Genomic DNA, 24,213 nt, shown 5'->3' with positions numbered 1-24,213 from the left:
CCCTCTCTCTCTCTGCCTCTCTCGTGCTCATTCTCTTCCTCTCTCTCTCTCTCTCAAAAATCAATAAATATTTAAATTATAAAAAAGATTTGATCCCCTCCCCCCAAAAAAGACTTTAGATGTCCTTTAGTAATCCTGCCTTTGCCACTCCTCGCCTCTATCCTCTGTTTCTCACATGAATCAGTTTTCAAGACTTACTGTGCTCCCTCTTCCCAGATCACTTACTTGCTCATACATGTGGTTGGAAAAATTTTTTGCCCTAGCAAACTAGGAACATCTCCCTCTCCTACACCTCTTCTCCAGGGTAATTCTTATTTGTCTGTCTCCTTTATTTGTCTCTGTTCAATTTTCCTAATACAAAACAATAAATATGATAAATATAATGACTAAAAGAATCTGCTTAATTCATATATGGTCTGTATTTGTAAAAAAATAAAAAAGTTTTATTATATTAATTGTGTATAAAGCCAGGTCATTCAGCCAAATATTTTATTTTTTAAGAAATCATTTAACTTAAGTAACATCACCAGTAGATGAGAATATTTTAAAAAGAGATCTCACTACATAGAAAATCATGACATAGAATTAATATGCCTTCTGTGGTCAAGGGACATAAAATATAATTAGAAGGATAAGAAATGAAGACAAAGAATAAATACTTAGGGCAATATGTTATAAAACGATGTGTACTCTATACGACACAGTGAAATTCCCCATTTTAAGAATAGATAGCAAATAGGAAAACATAAAGTGCAGATTTTAAATAAAAATGCAGTAAATGCTAGGGAGTTAGTAAAAGAAATGGTCAGCATAAATTTCATCAGAGAGACTGATATTGTGTATTAAGGAATGTATAGAATACGGTTGAGCACAGATTTTGGGGAAAATATCCAAAGGAAAGATCAAATTACCTTAAAATAGATGAGTATCTACCTATAGTTATATCATAGTCATTTGAAAAAGTTTTATGGCCCCAAACCATTAATCAATCTTTTTTGTTTCAAATTATTTAATTCAGGGAAGAAAATTAAAAACTTATAATTGACTGTTTCAATAGACTTAACTGGTCAGTTTAGTTCAAATGATCATTAAAAGATTGGTGATTGCCAGGGGCTGGCAGGGGTATGTGTCAGGGGGGTGCAGAGTGTGGAATTGGGAGATGTTGGTCAAAGAGTCCAAGCTTCCAGTTTCTATAAGGAGAAAAAGTCTGGGGTCTAACATAGAGCCTGGTGATTTTAGTTAACAATATTAGATCATATACTTGAAAGTTGTTAAGAGTAGCTCTTAAATGTTCCTATCAGAATGAAAATGAAACTGTGAGGTGATAAATGTGTTAATCAGCCTTACTGTGGCAATCATTTTGCATTATATACATATATCAAAACATCATGTTATACAGCTTAAACTTACACAATGTTATATATCAATTACAGCTTAATAAAACTGGAAAAATACTATCATTAAAAGACAAAATCAGGGGGCACCTGGGTGTCTCAGTCAGTTAAGACTCCCAACTCTTCATTTCAGTTCAGGTCATGATCTCAGTTTGTGAATTCGAGCCCTGCATCAGGCGCCCCACTGACAGTGTGGAGCCTGCTTGGGACTCTCAGTCTCTCCCTCTCTTTCTGTCCCTTCCTCACTCTCACTAAATAAATAAATAAATAAATAAATAAATGACAAAACTAGTATACAATGACAAAGTAAGTAAAAGGAACATTAAGTGTGTGCCTTATATGGAATAATATTGCTCACTTTAGCTTAATTAAAACATAATAATTGGCATAAAAAGAAATATAATGGGGGTGCCTGGGTGGTTCAGTCAGTTGAGTGTCCTACTTTCGATTTTAACTCAGGTCATGATCTCACAGCTCATGGGTTTGAGTCATGCATCAGGCTCCGTACTGAGTCTGCTCTGGCTTCTCTCTCTGTCATCTCTCTCTCTGCCCCCTCCACACCGTGCATTCTCTCTCTCTCTCAAAATAAGTAAATAAATTTTTAAAATAGTAAATAAATAAATAAATAAATAAATAAATAAATAAATAAAATGTTCTACTATGCACTCTGTCTCAAAATAAATAAACTTTAAAAATAAATAAAAAAATGTTCTGCTATGATATATAAATGGGCATAAATGACAAATACATACTAGAAAAATTGTGCTTTGTGAATTACTAAGCTTTTACAATTTTCCTTTACTTCGTGTTGAATTTTTTTCCAGAAGAGTTTTAGCATATTAACAATGCCAGCTGACAAGAAAATAATGAGTTTAAATGGCAAACAATATGAGAACCATAAAGAAAAAAGAAGAAAGTAATTTTTACATTATATTGCAAAAGTATGTTGCACTATTAATCTGTACAAGGATTAACACAAGAAAAAATACCTCTTTCACCTACAGATTGTGTCTGATAAGTCATTATAAACATTTACAACTTCCTTTACCTATAAATTTTAGAGTTTTTTTTTTCTTCCCTATAAAGGTATATGCTTTTATTTTATAGCACTTATTTTATAGCACTCCAATAGAAATTCTGAAAGATCCTAGTCTAGCCAGTAATGAGATGTTTTGTAGTGAAAATTTGCATACTCTGTGCTTAAAATTGCCTAGATTAACTTACCCCATTTAAGAATATGTCTTATTGTTTTCAAATACATTTTGTCTTTTATACTTTAAAACAGCCCATTAGCTAATAGCAGACAGCAAAATTAAAGTCTCCAAGGCAAAAAAAAAAAAAAAAAAAAAAAAAATGGTATTGTCCACACAAGACTTATCCAAACAAATCTTCCAACTCCTAAAATAGGGGAAATACAGTATCTCTTTTCCATGCCTCAAAAAAACACTTTATTTTCCCAATGGGGGAAAAAAACTGAGAAAGAACTACGTGGACAAAAAAGGCAATGACAAATAGCAGAAAACAATTTTCACATTCAATAGATGGCTGTTCTCTCAAAAGTTTAAAGCTTTCATTTTTCTAGGATAACAAGATTAAAAAAAAAATGCTTCAGGTGAGGAGAACTCAACCTAGGAATTTACATTAGAATCTGCTATTTAAACTGCATTTAATAAGTAAAAGAAGAATCAAAGTCTATCTTCTTAATAGAGACCAACGGAACAGGTTAGTGGATAAAGGAGGTAACATTCATATTGTCTCCTAATAAATAGCTCCCAGAATTGAGGATTGGCTCAAGAGAAATTAGTCTCTGGATCATTTCCACTAAACTTGAATATCAGAAGCAAATTGCATGCACTTTAGCAATGTAAGATGCATACCATATTTTCATTTTAATTATGTACATCTGCCATATATGTAATTAAGAAGGATGTCTTCCTAACATGGCTGTACTTATGAAAATATGGCCATAGCACAATTGATTCCCAGTCTCCTTCAAATAGACAGCCTCATGATCATTAATATTAGTCAAATGAAATCCAAACAGAATTTAAATTTTAGTTTTAATTCAAATGAACAATGCTCTTAACCCCCCAAAATCTTTTCATAAATATTTTGGTATTTGTATATGTATATTTCTTGGACTAGAAATGATGGTGCAGTCTTCTCATTAATTAATTTTCTACTGTTAGAAAATGGGCACTAGAAAACTTCATCTTCATCTAAGATATTATTCTTGCAGAAGAGCTTGGTGAAAGCTTGAGTTCTCAAGGCCTAGTAGACCCATTTGCTAGGGGAAGGCTTTTTCTCCCGATGTTTCTGGCCACACTGACAACAAACGGAGGGGAGGGGCGGAGTTCCCACTCTTAATAAATTTTGATTGACAATTCTTTTGTACTGAGTATGATGTTACAGTGCCTAGTCCTGGCTGGCTCTGTCTGAAATAATAGACTGTGTATTCAAAGCCCAACACAAATGTTCTGCCATTTTATTATTAGCAAGAGAGAGAATTTAAGTGGAATGTCAGTCACGTTTTTATGTTTTCCTCTGCAGCTGCAAGTTTCAGCTAAAAAATCTCTGCCCTATCTATATCACCTAGATTTTTATGAATCCCATAATCCAAATTCAAATATTTCTGTTTTCTCTAACATGATTTTAAGGTCCCTGATGCATAAAAAACCTATGGTGGCAAGTGCCACTTCTATTTCATATGAATGTCATGAATCCCCCCCAATAGAGTTCTCTCTTCAGTTTCTCTAAAACAGCCATCAACTCCTGAGAAAATGTTTACTGTTTATTACAAAGATTTATATTTATTTGGCTTTCACATTTTCTACTATTGGTTCTAGTGTCTCAATTTCCTAGATGAATGATAGATGTCAATATAATAAGGCCAGTGGATTAAAAAACAACAACCAAATTTGCTCCATGCAATTAATATACAATTAACACATCTGTCTAATAGATGTATGTGTATGTCTTAGAGTAATTTAAATATATGGAATGTATTTTTATTTCCATTTATCTGCAAAAAGAACTGTTGAAATCTTTCTGGTAAAACAGTGCAATCTCTTTTTCATTCACCCTTCCCACCAGGTGCAAGGAACCATCTTCCCAGCTCCCAATTTCAACCCCATAATGGACGCCCAAATGCTAGAGGGAGCACTCCAAGGATTTGGTAAGCCAGATCATTTCTATCATCTTTTACTGTAATTTTTTCATTTTACCTTGCTTTAATATTATAATATGGGTGTAAATAGCTGATGTCTAGTGGAAGGCAAATGTGGATTAAAACAAAAAGCTGGGCAATGAACTAGAATAAGAAGAAAAATAATAGAAAAGGACAATAATGGATAAATTAATTTGTGCTCTCAATTACAAATCTGATCTTCACATGTTGTTATCTTAAATCCTTAAATGTCTCACCACTAACTACTAAATGAAACCCCAAACCAAAAAACCTTAATCTGGGGAAAAACATCTTTCTTTGCCTTTGTTTGTTTTCTAGCCTTTTTTTTTTTTTTTTTTTTTTTTTTGCTACTTCCATTTCCAGCTAAATCAGACTTTCTGCTATTCCCCAAATTGGATCTGCTTTTCCACATCTCTATAAACTAGTCCAATAATCCCCTGCCTGTAATGCTTTTTTCTTCTCCTGTTATTTTGTATCCAAATTCTATTCAAGATCCTCTTCAAATAGTTCCTCCTCTTTGAATTGTTCTTTGGGGACTCCAGACCCAACAAACCATGCCAACCTCTGGGGCACCCTCTCCTGCATTCCTATGTCACTGATCTCACTTTCTTTCTTTTTTTTTTAATTTTTTAATGTTTAATTATCACAGAGAGAGAGAGAGAGAGAGGGATGAGCAGAGGAGGGGCAGAGAGAGAGGGGGACAGAATCCAAAGCAGGCTCCAGGCTCTAAACTGTCAGCATAGAGCCCAAGGCGGGGGTCCAACCCATGAACTGTGAGATCATGACCTGAGCCAAAGTCAGATGCTTAAGGGACAGAGCCATCCAGTCACCCCCAATCTCATTTTCATTGTGTTTGTCCTTTTGTGTCACTACTGACTTCAGAGAGTTCCCAGAGCATAGAGTTTGGCATGCGGATTCTTAATTGGATATTCAATGAATTGAATCTAGAGTTTAGAAAAGGAATATAGAGATAAGGGAGGAAAACTCTTGAGTTATTTTTAGAAAGATTTAATTTTTAAGAAACGAAATGGAGGGGTGCCTGGGTGGCTCAGTCGGTTAAGCGTCTGACTTCAGCTCAGGTCACAATCTCCCGTCCGTGAGTTTGAGCCCCGCGTCAGGCTCTGGGCTGATGGCTCGGACCTGGAGCCTGTTTCCGATTCTGTGTCTCCCTCTCTCTCTGCCCCTCCCCCGTTCATGCTCTGTCTCTCTCTGTCCCAAAAATAAATAAACATTAAAAATTTTTTTTAAAAATTACAATACTGTAATATAATACAAAATAGTAAACAAAATACAAAATACAAAAATATAAACAAATTAACCAGCACTTACCTTTAAAAACCTTTACGGGGGCGCCTGGGTGGCTCAGTCAGTTAAGCAGCCGACTTCAGCTCAGGTCATGATCTCACGGTCCGTGAGTTCGAGCCCCGCGTCAGGCTCTGGGCTGATGGCTCGGAGCCTGGAGCCTGTTTCCGATTCTGTGTCTCCCTCTCTCTCTGCCCCTCCCCCATTCATGCTCTGTCTCTCTCTGTCTCAAAAATAAATAAAAACATTTAAAAAAAATTACAAAAAAAAAGAAACGAAATGGAGCTGTTAAACATCCATATATTTTCCTTAACTAAAACCTGTTTTAAGACTTCAGGTGAGCATGAAGATAAATATCGAAATGTTTGCACAGAACATGCAAAGCCTTTCATAAGAAATTAAGCTCTTAACTTTAAAGATAAGGTCGCCTTTAAGAGAACAATGCTGTGTGTGTGTGTGTGTGTGTGTGTGTGTGTGTGTGTGTGTACATGCACAGGAACACATGCATGCATGCTCATTTTTGTGTTTTATTCACTAGCAGAATCTCAGAGGAAAACAATAAAGGACTTTAAATATGCTCTCTAAAGTTGACTTTAGGAGTTTGCAAGCTTTCATGCCTTTTAAAATATCAGTCATCATAGAAAAAATACAGAGACAAGTTAACAAAAAGTTATAGATTAACTTGGTCTACAGGAGAGTAATTTTTGCTTTAAAACTATAGATCAATCTATTCACTGAAAAAATTTTTCTTTGCTCCAATTTCAATTTTCCTGTCATAGCAACTGGAGGGTCAGAATATGGATTCATTTTGACCATTGTAATTTTTTGCTTGTCAGTGTTTTAGACTGAAGAATTTCAGGAGGTTTTGGTTTTGATTGCATACTGTCCACTCTGGCATGCCAGAGCAAGAACACAGATCAAAATGCTTTAAACATCTATCCATCCTGATGACTCTGAACCATGAGATCATGACCTGAGCCAAAGTTGGACACTTAACTGATTGAGCCACTATGGTGCCCCACAACTTAAGACAATTTTTGTTAATACTTCTCCTTTTCATTTGCTTTAGAGTATTTTTTTTTTGCTTTCTTGTTTTTCTAAATAAAACACAGCAGCCAGAAACAAGAAGCTTCTGAAGAGCAAAAGAAACAACAGCATGGAAAAGCAAACTACAGAAAGGGAGAAAAGATTTGCAAATCATATACTTGACAAGGGATTAATATCAATTACAGAAGAATTTCATACAACTCAATAGCAAAAAACAAATAATTCTATTAAAAATGTTCAAAGAACCTGAATAAACACTTTCCCAAAGAAGACATATAAATGGCCCATAAGTACATGAAAGGTGCTCAACATCACTAATCATCAGGTAAATGCAAATAAAAACTATGATGAAATATCACTTCACACCTGTTAGGATGACTACTATCAAAAAGACAAGTAGTGTGGAGAAAAGGGAATTTCCACTGGTAGGAATGTAAACTGGTATAGCCACAATGGAAAGCAGTATGGAGGTTCCCCAAAAAAGTAAACACAGAACTTCCATATGACCTAGCAATCCTACTTCTGGGTGTTTAAAGGAAATGAAGTAACTCTCTCATAAAGATATCTGCACCCCCATATTCACTGTAGTATTTTCACAATAGCCAAAACATGAAAGCCACTTAAGTGTCCATCAACAGATGAATGGATAAAGAAAACGGGATTCTCATTCTCTCTCGCTCTCTCTCTCTACACACACACACACACACACACACACACACACACACACACAGTGGAATATTATTCAGCCATAAAAAGAAGAAAATCTTGCTATTTGAGAAAACATGGATAAATCCTGAGGGCATTATGCTAAGCAAATGAATCAGAAAGACAAATACTGTATGATATAACTTATATGCAGAATTTAAAACAGCGGAACTCATGAAAACAACCAGGGGCTGAGGGGTGGGGAAATGGGGAGTTACTGGTCAAGCTTTCAATTATTAGAGGAATAAATTCTGGGAATCTAATATACAGCATTGTGATTACAGTTAAGAATACTGTGTTGTTTGTTGTGATGGTGAGAACATTTAATATTAACTCTCTTAGACACTTTCAAGTACACAACACAGTAATCCCTTATCAAGTATATGATTTGCAAATCTTTTCTCCCTTTCTTATAGTTTTTTTTTGTTTGTTTTTTCATTCTGTTAATTGTTTCTTTTGCTCTTCAGAAGCTTTCGAGTTTAATGTAGTCTCACTTGCTGATTTTTGACCTGGCTACTGTGCTTTATTTAGAAAAACAAGAAAGAAAAAAAAATACCCAAAAGCAAATGAAAATGAGCAGTTTTGACAAAAATTGTCTTAAGTTGTGGGGCACCAGGGTGGCTCAGTTGGTTACGCATCCAACTTCGGCTCAGGTCATAATCCCATGGCTCATGGGTTCAAGTGCCATGTCAGGTTCTGTGCTGACAGCTCAGAGCCTGGAGCCTGCTTCGAATTCTGTCTCTCTCTCTCTCTCTCTCTCTCTCTCTCTATCTATCTCTCTTTCTCTGCTTCTCCCCCACTCATACTCTGTCTCTCTCTTTCAAAAATAAACTTAAAATTTTTTTTAATTGTCTTAAGTTGTATAAAAATTCACCAATCATACTAAAAAGGAATAACTCTCAGTTAACATTCCTTAATAGTGCAGTTCAGTATCCAGTTCCTTACCAGTCGAAACTATCTTTGTTATCCGTGTAATCTTAGAACAACTGTGTTTATTTTGTCTCAGTTAACAAATATAATTTCCAAATCATCCCTGTGAGATACTGGACAACCTGAACTATTTTTAAACTACATGCCTGAATTTTGACAAAGCTGCATACAAGTCAAAATTAATCTTTTTGAAACAGTCCATGCTATTTGCCTTGTTCAGTCTCCGTCCCCATTAAGTATAATGTTCCCTATAGGTTTTACTCAGAACTTTCATCTTGAATATGTGTTGGATTTTTTTCAAATGCTTTTTCTTCATCTGTTGATACAGTCAACAATTTTTTTTCTCTATTCAATTATACCAATTGATTTTCAAATACTGAGATAAGACCTGAATACCTGAAATAAACACCACTTGGTCATAATACACAATTCTTTTTTACAACATTGAATTCAATTTACCAGTTTTTTAAGGAAATTTTACTTCTGTGTTCATGACAGATACTGGTCTGTAGTTTTCATTTCTTGTAATATTTTCTCTAGTTTTGGTATTAGGGTAATGCTGACCTCATAGAATGATTTAGGAAGTATTTCCTCTACTACTATCTTCTGGAAGAGATTGTAAAAAAAAAATCATATAATTTTATTCTTTCAAAGTTTGGTAGAGGGGCACCTGGGTGGTTCAGCTGGTTGAGCATACAGCTTTGATTTCAGCTCAGGCCATGATCCCAGGGTCATGGGATCGAGTCTCTCATTGGGCTCTATTCTGAACATGGAGCCTGCTTAAGATTCTCTTTCTCTCCCTCTCTCTCTCTCTTTCTCTCTCTCTTTCTCTCTCTCTCTCTCTCTCAATTTCTCTCTCCTTCTGCTCCTCTTCCCTACTGATGCTCTCTTTCTAAAATAAAATTTAAAAAAAAAATTTGGTAGAGTTCACCAGTGAACCCATCAGGGCCAGGTGCTTTCTGTTTTGACAAGTTATTTAATATTTATTTAATTTCTTTAAAAGACATAGGCCTATTCATATTGTCTATTTTTTTTTGTGTGAGTTTAGGTAGACTATGTCTTTGAAGAAATTGTCTATTTCATCTACAGTATCAAATTTGAGGGCACAGAGTTGTTCTTAGTATTCCTTTACTATTCTTTTCATATCCATAGTATCTGTGATAACATATCTTCTTTCATTTTTGATATTAGTAATTATATCTTTTCTCCTTTTTTTCTTAGTTAACCTGGCTAGCAGCTTACCAAATTTATTGATTTTTTTCAAAGAATGAGCTTTCAGGTTAAATGCTTTTCTCTATTAATTTTCTGTTTTCAGTTAAATTGATTTCTACTTTAATTTTCATTGTTTCTTTGCTTCTGCCCACTTTAGATTAAATTTGTTCTTTTTTTCTGATTTCTTAAGGTGGAAATTTAGGTTAGTGATTTTAGGTCTTTCTTAATTTCCCACATATTTATTTAATGCTACAAAATTTCCTCTAATCATTTCATTTGCTACATACCACAAATTTTAATAGCTTATATTTTCATTTTCATTTGGTTTGAATTTTTTAAATTTTCTTGAGTCTACTTTGACCCATGTGTTATTTACAAGTGTGTTGTTTAATCTCCAGGAATTTTAGAGTTGTCCAGCTATCTTTCTGTTACTTATTTCTAGTTTAATTCCACTGTCGTCTGAGAGAATATTTTGCATAGTTTCTATTATTTTAAACCAGTTAAGGTGTATTTTATGTAGTCTTAGTGTTACATGTGAGCTATAGAAGAATAAATAATCCATTGCTTTCCTTGGATGCAGTTGGATGAAGTATTCTATAGATATCAGTTATATTGACTTGATTGATGATGTTGTTCATTTCAACCATGTTCTTACAAGTTTTCTGCCTGCTGAATCTATCCATTTATGATAAAGAGGCATTAAACTCCAGATAAAATAGTGGATTCATCTGTTTCTCCTAGCAATTCTATCAGTTTTTGACTCATGTATTTTGATGCTTTTTTATCAGGCTCACACACATTAAGATTTATAATATCATCTTGGAGAATTGGCCCCTTTATCATTATGGAGTGACCCTCTTTATCCCTAATAATTTTCCTTCTTCTGAAGTCTTTTGTGTTAAAAATAATATAGTTACTCCAGCTTTTTTTTCATTATGTTAGCATAGTATATCTTCCTCTATCTCATTACTTATAATCTATCTGTGTAGGCCACTCAGTGTTATTTAGATATAATTTGAAATTTTAGTAATAAGTATTTTCTTGCCTGGTAGGACACTTAACCTATTTGACCATATAGTCAATGCTCATTATTCATAGATTCCACATTTGCCCATTTGCCTACTGGCTAAAATTTACTTATAACACCAAAATCAATATTTGTAGTGTTTTCATGGTCATTAACAGACATGTGCAGAGACATGAAAACTTTGAGTCACCAGAGTACCTACTACCAGCTAAGATTAGACAAAATGATGCTTTGCCTCCTTGCCACAGCTCTCATACTGTTAACAAATATTCTTTTTGTAGTCTATTTAATGCTACATTTTTTGCATCTTTATGCTTTTGGTTGGTGATTGTATTCTTTAAAATGCCCCCAACAAATGTTGTGCTGAAGTGCTGGTGAGTGTTCCCAAGCACAAGAAGAAATATTATGGAGGAAACATGTGCATCGGATAAGCCTCATTCAGACATGAGTTCTAATGCTGTTGGCCATGAGATCAATGTGAATAAATCACTAATATAGTACATTCCGAAAAAAAGATAAAATTCACTGATCAATGCATGAAGCTGTCCAGAAAAATGCTAAAGTAACATCTGTTCTATGTTATGAAGCTATGGAATAGCAGTTAAATTTGTGAGTTCATGAGATGACAAGCTAATAATAGTATAAAAAAGTGTAACTATCAGCTTTTTTCTGAAAGTGCTAGATGGCTTGCATGTTTCAAAAGGTGATAGAGCATAAAACTGTTAAACTTTCAGCTGAACAAGTTCTGTAGATTAGTAGGCTGTAGAAGAATACCTCCTTAAGATATTCTTTAAAAATACCTCTTAAATTTTATACAGAAAAATTTTATACAAAAAATATAAATTTTATACATGAGGAAATGAAGGCTTTCAATGCTGATGAGACAGGCATGTTTTACCAGGACATTGGCTAACAAATATATGTAACGTAAATGGCATTTCTGTTGACAAAAATGTTGTGACCAGAGGTTGTAGAAACACAACTGTATATTTCCCCTCAGAGAAATAGTTCAGTATCTGTTAATTCAGTGTTCATGACAACTATGTAGAAAACTACCACAAATAACAAGAATCAACTGTATATTGTAAAAGCTTACAAAACTGCTATGGTTCATGATGCCATGCTTTTCTGTTAAACCAGAAAATAAGAATTATCTAGAAATCCTTGTCATAATGTAATAAGGTAAGAAAGAAAAACTTACAGTTACTGTAAAGAAGAAATCAAAATTCTTATTATGTGCAGAGTATATTATTTGTATCTCAAACTCTAAGCTAATCAACTAAAAAGTTACTAAAAATTATGAGTTCAATAATTTTTCTGAATACAAGGCAATGTTATGTTTACAAAAATTCAATATCATTTATTTAATTATGCAATTATGTGTTAAGAAACAAAATACAAATGATGTAACTTTAAATGTCAACGGACATGCAAACATGATTTTTTTTTAATTTTTTTAATGTTTACTTATTTTTGAGAGAGAGAAAGAGACAGTGAGCAGGGAAGGGGCAGAGAGAGGGAGACACAGAATCAGAAGGAGGCTTCAGGCTCTGAGCTGTCAGCACAGAACCCGACATAGGACTCTAACTCGTGAACCATGAGATCATGACCTGAGATGAACTCGGATGCTTAACTGACTGAATCACCCAGGAGCCCCGCAAATATGAATATTTTTAACAAAATAAAGTTTCTTGTCATTTTCAAAAACTCTACAAACCTTTACTAAGTCTTTTAGAAAAGAAAAACACTGAAATAACTTAGCAAATACAGTGACAAAAACACAACTTTCCACATGGATTCCTAAATTTAGCTATTTTAATTAAAAATGTTTAATACATTTTTGAGGTCCATATTAAGTTAATCTGAAATATCCTGGAAAAATAAATGAGCAAGAATTGGTATGAGCACTTTGAAAAATGAAGATTCAGTCAGAGGTAGGTTGTAGATAATCTCAATGGAACAACAAAAAGCAGAAGAATATAATAACTATATAAGTGTGATCATAGTAAAAATGACAATAGATATAATTTAAAAATCTTCTATTTATTATTAAAAATTTGTTCGTTTTGGAATTCCAATCATGAAGTTAACAGATTCCTACAGAACTACTTAACATCCTTTGAGTCCAACGCATTAACCAGCTAAGCCCAGGGGAATATGATGCTCTCTGCCTCTGACAAACCATAAATTTCAGTTTTTGGAGCTGATTCTTTGCCTCTCTCCTTCCATTTTACACCTTCAGATCATTTCTCTCACCTGCATAAAACATCCTCCTCTTCCTTTTGTTTCACTGGGCGTAGTTATCTATGTAAATCCTAGTCACTAGCCCTCATTCACTGGATATTTCAGCACCTGACTCAGCTTTCCTAAGAACCTAAGGGCATCCAGAATGGCTTTAATTTCCCAAAAGATGATCTGCTTAACATTCTAGCCTTTCAATTCATTTTTCTCCTCATCTCCATTAAATATCTCCTTTTGTCAAAGAAAAGTTGTACCACACAGAATTAAACAGGCAAGGAAGACTTTATTCAAGACTATTGCAACAGAAATCAAGACTTTACCAACAGAGGAGAAAGACTGAACTCCGTTCCTCTGAAACAAATGGCAAGAGTTTTTAAGCAGAGTGGTAGGAGGGCAGTGAACCAGTTGAAAAGTATTGGAGAACCCTGGGAGTCGGGGGTGTTTGTCAATGTGATTAGGCCATCTGTGTTTGCTAACTAGTACTTAAGAAAGTTAGGTTCTTAACCCTCCCACGGAGACTGGGAGATAGGAATTCTTATCTTTCTTGATGATTATATTTCAAAGGGATGGCTCCCAAGTTTTTGGGAAAGACATTTCTGGATTGTAAACTGGCAAGTGATTTGACAGAAGATTTATATCTCAAAGGAAAACGAAATTACAGTTGCAAGTTTTCCAAAGTAAATGCTCTCAGAAGGGGAGATCAAGCAAGGGCTTATAGTCAGAAAGAAACCTGTCTAAATTTTAGTCAAGCTGAGGCAAATGTTAAGGCCTTCTTGGTCACTCTGCTATGACTGTAATTAGAACTAAATTTATCTAAACTAGTTGTGCATTCGGGTGTTATATCAGTATAATGAATTGGCGTATAAGGAAATGGAGGCCTCATACAGCCCAGAAACAGCCTCGGTTGCAGGAGAGAGAGACCATATTCTGTGCAAACCATGAGAGGTTCACACAGTCCCTCACAAGGGTACACATCCCTTGTACTTTCATAATTTCTTTCTCCACAAGGAAGGACCTTTTAAATGAGAAAGATGTACTCCTTTAAACACCAATCAGCCTAAAGTCAAGGAAGCCTTTTTCAGTGGGGTAGGAGAGATGGCTGAAGAAAAGACCATATTTTTTATTCCTCTGTATTTTTTAATTGGATCCTTTTAAAGGAAAGTCTGTAGTAATAGCACCAAATTGAGAGATAGGAAGAACCAAGCCTTCATCAAGTGTTGCTCTGTGATTTCCAATTTTAGTTAAAATTGCTCACTGCTTTAAAGTACCATCAGGGAAAATGCTCGCACAATGGTTTTTGATCCTTAGATAATGGGTTCTTCCAAACTACAAAGTAGCAACTTTACTAACCTTCAAATATTATTCTTTTCCAGGCTGTGACAAAGACATGCTGATCGACATTCTAACTCAACGTTGTAACGCACAAAGGGTGATGATTGCAGAGGCATATCAGAGCATGTATGGCCGGGTAGGGTCTCTTCATCTTGACCTATTTCTAGGACAAACTCCTGGGAAATGACAACACTCTCAGAAAACAGATACTGTTATTCTTTTCAGTCTTGCAGATTACAAAGATCTCAGACTCCACTGTATGTCAGACACAGAGTTCCTATGCCTCTAATATGTTTCAAGGAATGTAAGAAAGACGTATCTATGTGTGAGGCATGTTCACACTGACTCCATCAGTCCTTTCTCAAAACTCACTCAGCTTCATAAAATCAAAGTTCTGGTGGCCTTACACTGCTGGTTGGTCCAATTAGGCTAAAAATGTTGCGCTGGAAACACCCCTGTGTCAAGCTTTAGGGAAGGCATGGAAAGGGCTAATGATCACTAGGTCAAAAAAATAAGATCTTTCCTGCAATTCCCCACAGGTCTTCACCTAACTCTCAACCAAAGTGAATTCTGTACTAGCTTTTCTTCTCACAGCATGCAGTTATAGAGACCATTAAAAAAGAATGGCAGTTAAAAATAGTTTAAGGCAATAAAACTATCCTTAGTGCTTTAAAGTAATCACATTCTAATTTCAAAGCAAGTACCATTAAAGATTCCTTTCTTTTGTTATGCATTTAAACCACAGATTCAGAACAAAAACTCTTCAGGCCAAAAGGGCCTGAAATAGCAATTACTTTGTCAACTGAGCATTATTGATGAAACACTATCATAAAACTTTCTCGATAGAGTTAGCTCTTATAAATTCACTCCATCTCTAAACCTCAGTCTTTGAACAGCTATAATACAGGAATAAAGGATAGCCCTCTCTTGTAGAATAAACTAATAATCGAAGAAGCTACCACTACTAGTGAAATTAGTTGAATTATGCCACGGAAGCAAACCAGTTATGCTTTTTCCCAACCCCCCCCCCCCCAAGTAAAACTGCTACCTTAGCTTATGTTCCAGTAACACCAGTGCTCGTTTTCTTTTGAAAGAGAATGCAAAAAACCATAAAAGTTGTAGCATTGCAAATCTAATATTGTTTTAATATGCGTACCGCTAGAACAGTGGTCATTTTTCAGTATTTTTTTAACCCAAAGGTTTACATACATTTTATACATCAGATTAGTTTAGGTTGAAGCATTATTTCATCACATTCTACAAAATTACACTAGAACAGATTAAAACGATTAAGAAATGTAGTAGTTCCACTCAAGGAATGTAAAATCTATTAAGCAATTTATACTTTCAACAGTTGTAAAGTTTGTTAAACCCTACCTTTTGCTGAATAATCCGTAACGCGTGGAAAAGCTTGGCTAATCACCCAATTGCACCAACGGATGAAAAGGAGTCATGCAGGCCCCTTTCCTCCAAAATATCTTTGTCATACAATCAGTTACCATGTCTTGAAAATTAGTTTTCCTCTCGTATTTCTCTTTTTCCTCACTAACACAGTCTTGATTCATTTGGCACCCAGGCTAATGTGAAACTCCTAACTGATACCTGCTACCCTCGTGCCTTCCTACTCCTAACTATCCTCCATACTGAAGCCAGAATGATTCCAACTCTAGTTTTCTGCTTTCTGGCTTTAGCTCCTGAATATTTATCTTGTTTCTCCCTTACATATATATCCACAGGTCCGCGGAATAAACCAAGGCCTTCCCCGGGCCAACAAAGCCTTGCTTTTTATTCTCTATTTTAAGCCCTCTCCCCCTTCTTCACACGCCATCAAATGCAGACAAACTGATCTACTTATATTTCTACAATTTATCTGTGCCTGCTCCCTTACCTTCGTTCAGGGTGTTTCATCTACTCCAGTGGCCTGACTCCCCCCCTCCCCAAGCTGCACACCTGTTCATCTCCCCAGATACTGGGCATTTCCTCACACCAGTAACCCCAAACACAGTGGAACAGACTTGTGCTGCTATCGCATTCTTTATATAACTTCCCCCTCGGTACCTAATGACACGCTAGTGAACTTGTCTGTACGTGTTTCCCTTTACCAGAGTCCAAATCTTCTAAAGTTGGAATGCATTTCATCCATCCCTTGAGTTGAGCACAAATGTCTGTCTATCATGCCGAGATTGCTGAATTATCTTTGTTGAATGACAGTGTGAAGGCCTAGTTTTGGCTGCTCCAATAAATCTTCCCCACCTGTCTCACTCACCCTCTGCCCCGGGCTAGGTGCTGCCTTCCAGGGCCCCAGAGTTCCCTGTACATAATGGGGCCTTGTCTCGCTGGGTCGTGTGGGTTTACTGTCATGTCTTGATGACTAGACTGTAATCCTCTAGAAAATCAGGGACTAGGTTATTTGCTACTACTCTCCAGAGCTTAGTCCAGGGTCTAACAAAGAAGGTGCATTTCATTTATAGAATAAGGGAATCTAAGGAATTATATTCTGCCTATTTACACTTTGTTTAAAAAAGAAGAGGGGACATCCCTGTATTATCCACTTTATACTTAATGAATAGTCATAGATTGCCTAAATTTCTCTTTTCCCTCATTCCCTGCTCTAGCTGCTCCCAGGTCAATTGGCCTGATCTTCAGTTAGGGCTTCCTGATCTCCTCTGCTGCTCCCTTTGAGAATTACTTCTTCCATTTGGCCAAGGTGTCTCTTTTTGCTACCTTTCCCTTTCTGTGGCAAGATTTCCTGTATGTTAGTCTTTGATATTTTTATTTTTTATTGGTATGGATAATCAAGATTTCACAGAATTATTTTCCTAGCTGCTGAGCAAAGTGCAATTCTAGGCATGGCCCATAAATTCTTGATATTTTACATTAGTGAAGAACAGCTGAATTTCATCAACAACTTTTCCTTGCCCAAGCCACACTAATCCCTACAGTCAAATGAAAAGCCTTTTGGAATGCCTCTGATTGACATATTTATCAATATAATTAATGAGGTCATTCTTGATCTTCCACACCAAAGCAAGTACTATGCTACAGCCAGTGTAGTGAAACCAAGGGAGCAATGAAAGGCCTCTGGGGCTTAGCAGATAAACTACGCATACCTGATAAGTTTAGCAATTAGACAGTGATCCCCGAATAGGGTTCCAATGCATCACTGAAGTAATTTGTTCTTTCAGTTTTCATCTGAAACAGGGATGATCAGCTCTGGAATGTCCTGGCATCTGGAATTCCTTAAAAGTGTGGTGTTGGTTATGTAATTTAGTGCAGAGGCTAACTTGCCCTGAATCACACAAAGTTAGAACTTAAACCAAGGTATTCTGACTCTGAATCATGTCTTTCAAAGCTTCTCACTAAGTGCCTCTTGTTCTCAACTGAATGAACACCAGATTTAACAAGAGGAGATGTCTATATTGCTGACTGCCTGATGTTCTTCAAGGCTTTGCTCAATGTCAGCTACTCAAAAGGGCCTAATCTGATTGCCCTGTTTAAAACTGTCACCTCCCCTGGGGCGCCTGGGTGGCTCAGTTGGTTAGGTGGAGGACTTGGGCTCAGATCTTGCAGTTTGTGAGTTTGAGCTCCTGCCTTGGGGCTCTGTGGTGACAGCTCAGAACCTGGAGCCTGCTTCAGATTCTGTGTTTCTGCCTCTCTCTCTCTCTGCCCCTCCCCCACTCATGTGCGCGCGCGCGCTCTCTCTCTCTCTCTCAAAAGTAAATAAACATTTTTTAAAAGATTAAGAAAAAAACTGTCACCTACCCCAAAGCCTATGCCAGCACTCCGGATCCCTTTCACCTTCTCTGCTTTTTTCTATAACAGTTACTGCCCTCTAACAAGCTACATAATTTATTAACATACTATAATTATTATTTATTGTACTCCACCTCTCCCTAGCTCAGGCCCCACAAGGAGAGGCATCTTTGTTTTGTTCACTACAGTGGCAGGTACATAGCTGGTGTTACAGACTCAAGTGCATCCCCTCAAAGTTTAAATGTTGAAGCCCTACCCCCCAAAGTGGCTGTGCTTGAAGACAGGGCCTTTAAAGAGATGATCAAGGTTAAATGAGGTGATCATGGTGGGGACCTAATCCTGTAGGACTGGTGTTCTTATAAGAAGAGGAAGAGATACCAGGAGTGCACGCACAGAGGAAAGGCCATGCAAGGATATAACAGGAAGGCAGCCACCTGTAAGCCAAAAAAACAAAAAACAAAAAAAAAAAAGATGCCTCTCTAGAAACCAGCCCTGCTGGTACCTTGATCTGGGACTTCCAGACTGTGAGAAAATAAATTTCTATTGTTTAAGCCACCTAGTCTATGGTAAGCCTGAGTAGACTAATGCAGTTGATACTCAACACAGAGATGTGAATGTATGAAGAGTTCAAGTTCACTCTTCAAATCCATCTTGTTCTCATAACAATTTTTTTTCCTATTAGGTCTCAGGTTCATGGTAAAAAATATTGATCTTGAATTGTCAACATACCTAGGAAGTAGCCAGCTAGAAAATTACCTTAGCTACTTCAGAGGTAGAATTATCATGTCACTCGTGCCAGTATAAGTATGGTATCTTTTCCTCTATCCTCACTTTTACTGTAGAAGTGAGGGGGTGGATGTAGTTTTAGCCTCAAAAGGCTATTAAATTCATTACATAATTTATCACAGACCAATTTTATAAGCATGAATTAAGTAATTTGAAATAGTATAACTACTTTAACTTTCAAATATATAATGAGTTACATACAGCCCTTTTGATGAAACTTAACTACCAGGAAAATAATTTATAATTTCAAGAAGCTTTTCTATAGAATCAGTAAAAATTTTGTCAGTTTAGAAAAACCTCTGTATATGCTTGTTACAGCCTGAACAATTATTTCTCTTGAAAATAGCATGCAATCTCTGCCAGGAAGGGAGGGAAGAAGAGAAGAAAGGAGGGAAGGAGGGCGGGAAGTAAGAAGAAAGGAGAAAGAAAATTAGATACTGCTAAATCCAGGCCTAATTAGGCTTCAAAACACTCTCTAAAACAGTTCTGTAAATTTGCACTCTCACCTGCAATAAATATATAATGGCTCCCATTTCCCTCAAATCTTCATAAAACTTAAGAAGTTTGGGCCAATTTTATGGATGTAAATGGGATCTCTCCATGGTTTTAACTTGCATTTTTCCTTGATAATATATAATGTTGAGCATCTTTTCATGTTTCTTTACATCCTGGTTTCTTCTCCTTTTAAGTTAATTCTATATTCTCTGTATTTTTCTTTCAGTAGCTTGCCATTTATTGATTTGTAGCTATTTACATAATTTGGACATTAGTTATTTTTTGTGTATGTAGACTAAAAACATTTTCTCCGAATATGTGGATTAATTTCACACTATATTGTACAATCTTGTGTCCAAAACTGTGAAAGGTATGAGACTTTAACCTACAAGATAGCAAGCTAACCAACCAAGTTAACACAGATACTGGAGACTCCTGGATCAAAGACAAAATACAGTTTATCACTCAGAGTAATAGCAGTCGCCAGAGTGTCAGAATTTTTGCAACAGTTCCCTGAGCTTTAATCCCAAAGGTCTAAGCAAAGATGACCAGATAATGCTTGCATATGCAGTGAGTTGCACTGCAGAAGAGAAGCCATGAGATTAGAAACTTCAATCAGTTTTAATGGGCAGAATGCATGGCTGCCCATTGCTCATAAGGGAAACACTATATCTCTCATGATGCTATTCACTGTATAAACATCCTTGGAAAGTTAGTCTAGAACAAAGGGCTGTCAGTGCCTCACTCTGCATAACATTTAGAAACACGAGGCCTACAGAAAATTGTCTCCCAACCTCACCCCTGATTTCTATGCCATCTTCACTATTGACTTTCTTTTCTATGAACACACCAATCCCTAAACCACTCCTATTATTCTGACTAACAAAGGCTGAGACTAAATCCATCAATTTGTCTCATACAACATTTAATTATCAAAGGATTTCAAGCAACAAGGGGAGGTCAATTGGCAGTATTGATTCCAACAATGCCGCCATGGGGGTTTGAACACAATGAACTCAACCAATTCCATAAATCATCAGGACTTATCTTAAAAAGCTGAGCGGATTTTTCTTAAGTTTTAGTAATGACTTTTCCACTTGGTTTGAAATTTTTACTTAGATACAGCAGGATGTATTAGCAATGGCACAGACTTCACCTTTGCCCACAAGAAGGAAGTTTAGAGCAAGTCCATCATCCATAACAATCTTGGCCAGTGAGTTGGGGCTGTCTTCAATACCGTGTAAAGACAAAGTGGTGTGATTAGGTAGTCCCTCCCCAGATGCAAGGTTGTTGTTCTTGCTCCACCATTAGAAAAATGTCACTTTTCTTGGGGTGGCTGGGTGGCTCAGTTGGTTAAGGTCCCACTTCAGCTCAGGTCATGATCTCTCAGCTCATGGGTTCAGGCCTGGCATTGGGCTCTGTGCTGACAGCTCAGAGCCTGGAGCCTCCTTCAGATTCTGTCTCAGTCTCTTTCTGGCCCTCCCCGCTCATGCTCGCTCTCTCTCTCTCTCTCAAATATAAACATTAAAAATTAAAAAAAAAACCAAAATTGTCACTTTTCTTGTAGTTGTAACTTCAGCATTTTTATTATTATTTCCAACTCACATCCCAAACTTTCTTTTGGGAGGGTCAGGTGCGGGAGGGACAAAGGCATTTTTATAAAACTTTAAAAAACACACTATGTCACACAAGCAGTGTTCTCAACTTATCCTTATGATCCAAGGCTCTAAAGAGTCCAGAGATATTCTGGTGGCTGAGCTAGAATTCTTTGAAATTCTTCACCCACTTTTGCTTAGGCTACCACCCACAGTATAGACCAACCAGCACACCTTGAGGTTGACAATGTTAAGAGGAAAAAAATCATCATGCCCAGAGAACGGTCAGGGTAGAATCCCAAATTTTCAAAATTTATCTGCGTAATTATAGGAAAACTCCTGTTTCTTTCTACGCAATTCAACACTTCACTTCTGACACCAAATGTGTGGATTCTTTTCCTCGAACTAAACAATTCTAATACTAACTACCCAGGGTTACCACACACCCTACAGGGCAAGGACTGTCTCACAAAATTATCCCCCACCTCAGATGCCAACCATAAGTCCTAGATTGTCATCTATACTCTGACTGACTGGCTGTAAAGTGTAAGTTCCCACAGCCCCTCCTCAAGTTTGATGATTTGCTAGAATGGCTCACAGAACTCAGGAAAGTGCTGTGCTCATGATTACTGGTTTATTTCAAAGGACACAACTCAGGAATGGCAAAATGGAAGAGATATATAGGGCAAAGTACATGGAAAGGATGCAGAATTTCCATGCCCTCCTTGGGCATGTCACTTTCCCAGCACCTTGATGTGGTTGTCAACCTGAAAGCACCTCAAACCTCTTTAGTTAGAGTTCTTATGGAGCCTTCTTTATACAAGCACGATTGATCGAATCATTCATTGATCATTGTTGAATAAATCAGTCTCCAGACCTTCTCTAGTCCCTAGAGATCAGGAGTAGGGCTGAGGGTTACAACCCAATAATCACATGGTTGGTTCCTCTGGCAACTAGCCCCATTCTTCTAAGATCATCTCATTAGCATAAACTCAATTGTGGTTGAAAAGGGGTTACTATGAATAACAAAAGATGCTCCTCTCACTCCAATCAGGAAATTACAATGTTTTAGGAGCTCTGTGCCAGGAATGGGGGACGTAAGATAGATGATAGATGATAGATAGATAGATAGATAGATAGATCATGATATCATAACATCCCAATAACCCTCTCCCCCCATTTCATTATGATTATTATTCAGGAGGGAAAACTGTATTCAGTGACCAACTGCCTTACTAAACTATGTACATCAGAAAGAGGTAAGGAAAACAGACTCAGAAATCTCATTGAATCAATCAGTTATCACCAATACCAGAAGCCTATGGATGGTGGAGACTATGGAAGATCCATCAAATACCTTGATTATCAGTCTACTGTTGAGTGGCTTTTGTAATAAAAACTATACCATGGTTAGACCAGGTAGTCTGGAAAGTCAAACACATGACACAGATTAGTTTCAAGGACCATAACTGTGTCCAGAGTCAGCTGATTGAACAGGGACAGCAGCGCTATCACTTGAAAAAGTGACAATAGATAAAAGGACTTCTAATAACCTCAAGAGGGGACCAAGTCAGAAGAAATACATCAGCCAAGCCCTGTGAATGATAGTTTCCTTCACAATGAATAAGGCAAATCAAGTTTGACTAGACTCACAACAGTGGCAAGCAATGGTAACTTTGGTGTCAGATACACAAAATACTACATGCCTGCTTTAGATGGTATATGTATTGTCATATCCAGTATGATGATGGATCCAGGTAGGAACAGCATAATCTGGGCAACACAGGCTTGATTAGTAGCTGGATTCTAGTTGGTCTCATCAAGGAAAAAGCCCTTAGTGTGCAAATCTATGCAAGTGACACAAAAGTTCCTACCAGCAACCACAGTTTATTTTGACAGACTACAGCCACAAAGAAACCTTTGAGGCTTTTTCATGTGGGATCTGTACTTTCCCAAGTGTTAAACCAAAGAGATAGGCCTAACAGCCCAAGAGTGAGTAAAAATATAAAATGTTTATCACAAATGATACTGGTCAGAACTATGAAAAAAATCTTCTTGATTTCTGCCCATGGAACACAAATTGTCCATTTTTGGTTCTGCACAGCTATTGCTGAACCATCAATAAACCAGGTCAGGACACTTAGGGCAACTGATTGAAGTCCGCATTGATTCAGCATCTTGTTTCAAGCAGCAGAGTAGGGTTAAAGTTTCCCCAAAGGAATAGCTGCCATTTTTTCATGTAAACTCATGATGCTCCTGGAGCCAGGCGGGCTGTTTTCTTCAGTATGCCATTTCCGTTCGATGAGACTTGCTGATTTCTTCCCACTTTGCTAGTCATTGAGTCCCAGTTGACCCATCAAAATGAGACTATCAGGCACAAAAGTCACAAGCCTCCATACATCAGGCATTCAATTTCTACAAGAATCCAGTAGCAAGTCAGCAAGCAACAACTGCTGCTTTCTAAAAGTGATACCCAGAAGTTGTATGAAGAAGGTGACAAGTTTAAAATGCCAAGAGGCACCTCTGGGATGCTGCCTTTTCTTGCCAGAGGTTCCCATCGGCAGACCATCTGTCACAGAGTTGTGTAGCAGATAGGAATTATTGGGGTTATAAGACCTTCCCCATATTTGCTATAGGTAGAGCACTATATGTGGCTCATTTCTTATCAAGAGCATTCTCTTTGGTACTTATCAGCATTCCCAAGAGAAACAAATAAACATAAATTCCAGCCATATTCAACAATAGATTACGGTACAGTGACATTAGCCCAAAGGACCTCAATAATAAGTTGTTTTAGTTTCCCTTTTTCCACTGCAAACCTTGCCCACACCCATCAACTGAATTTGGAGGAGACCCAAATTCAACCAATGGGTCCACATAGAATGGTTACCTTGGCAGCTATAGCCAACAAACTCAAAAAAAGTTCAGTCCAGTCCTTCCATTCCCCAAAGTCCCCCAACATACTCAGACAGTCATGAACCCTTTAGTCCACAGTGGGACAGGAAGACCTTGGTCCCACTCCTAATTATTACTCTCCTGAAAGTAACAGAAGCTACGGTAGAAGGGAAGGAAAGACAAGGCACATGAGGGGATAAAGATCTGCAACAATAAGTGAGGTGTTCATTTTCGGTATGTCACCTGTGTCCACCTTGATCAAAGGAACTTCAATGTTTTTGGCCTACACAAGCTTTACATCAGGTGGGGAAT

General features: G+C 36.9%; 1 protein-coding gene across 1 annotated transcript in view; it reads left to right on the top strand.

The window, feature by feature from the left end:
- The window catches only part of ANXA10 (annexin A10), a 118,421-nt gene that overhangs the window by 52,494 nt on the left and 41,714 nt on the right, over positions 1–24,213 (top strand). Inside the window, exons 2-3 of the mRNA XM_042936678.1 lie at positions 4,488–4,569; positions 14,419–14,513. Of these exons, the coding sequence (XP_042792612.1) occupies positions 4,488–4,569; positions 14,419–14,513 (177 nt within the window). The remainder of the gene's footprint in view (positions 1–4,487; positions 4,570–14,418; positions 14,514–24,213) is intronic.

This window comes from Panthera leo, chromosome B1 (assembly GCF_018350215.1).
Source record: "Panthera leo isolate Ple1 chromosome B1, P.leo_Ple1_pat1.1, whole genome shotgun sequence".
NCBI classification, from domain to species: domain Eukaryota; kingdom Metazoa; phylum Chordata; class Mammalia; order Carnivora; family Felidae; genus Panthera; species Panthera leo.
Note: the sequence above shows the minus strand (reverse complement) of the source record. Positions and strands in the feature narration are given on the sequence as shown.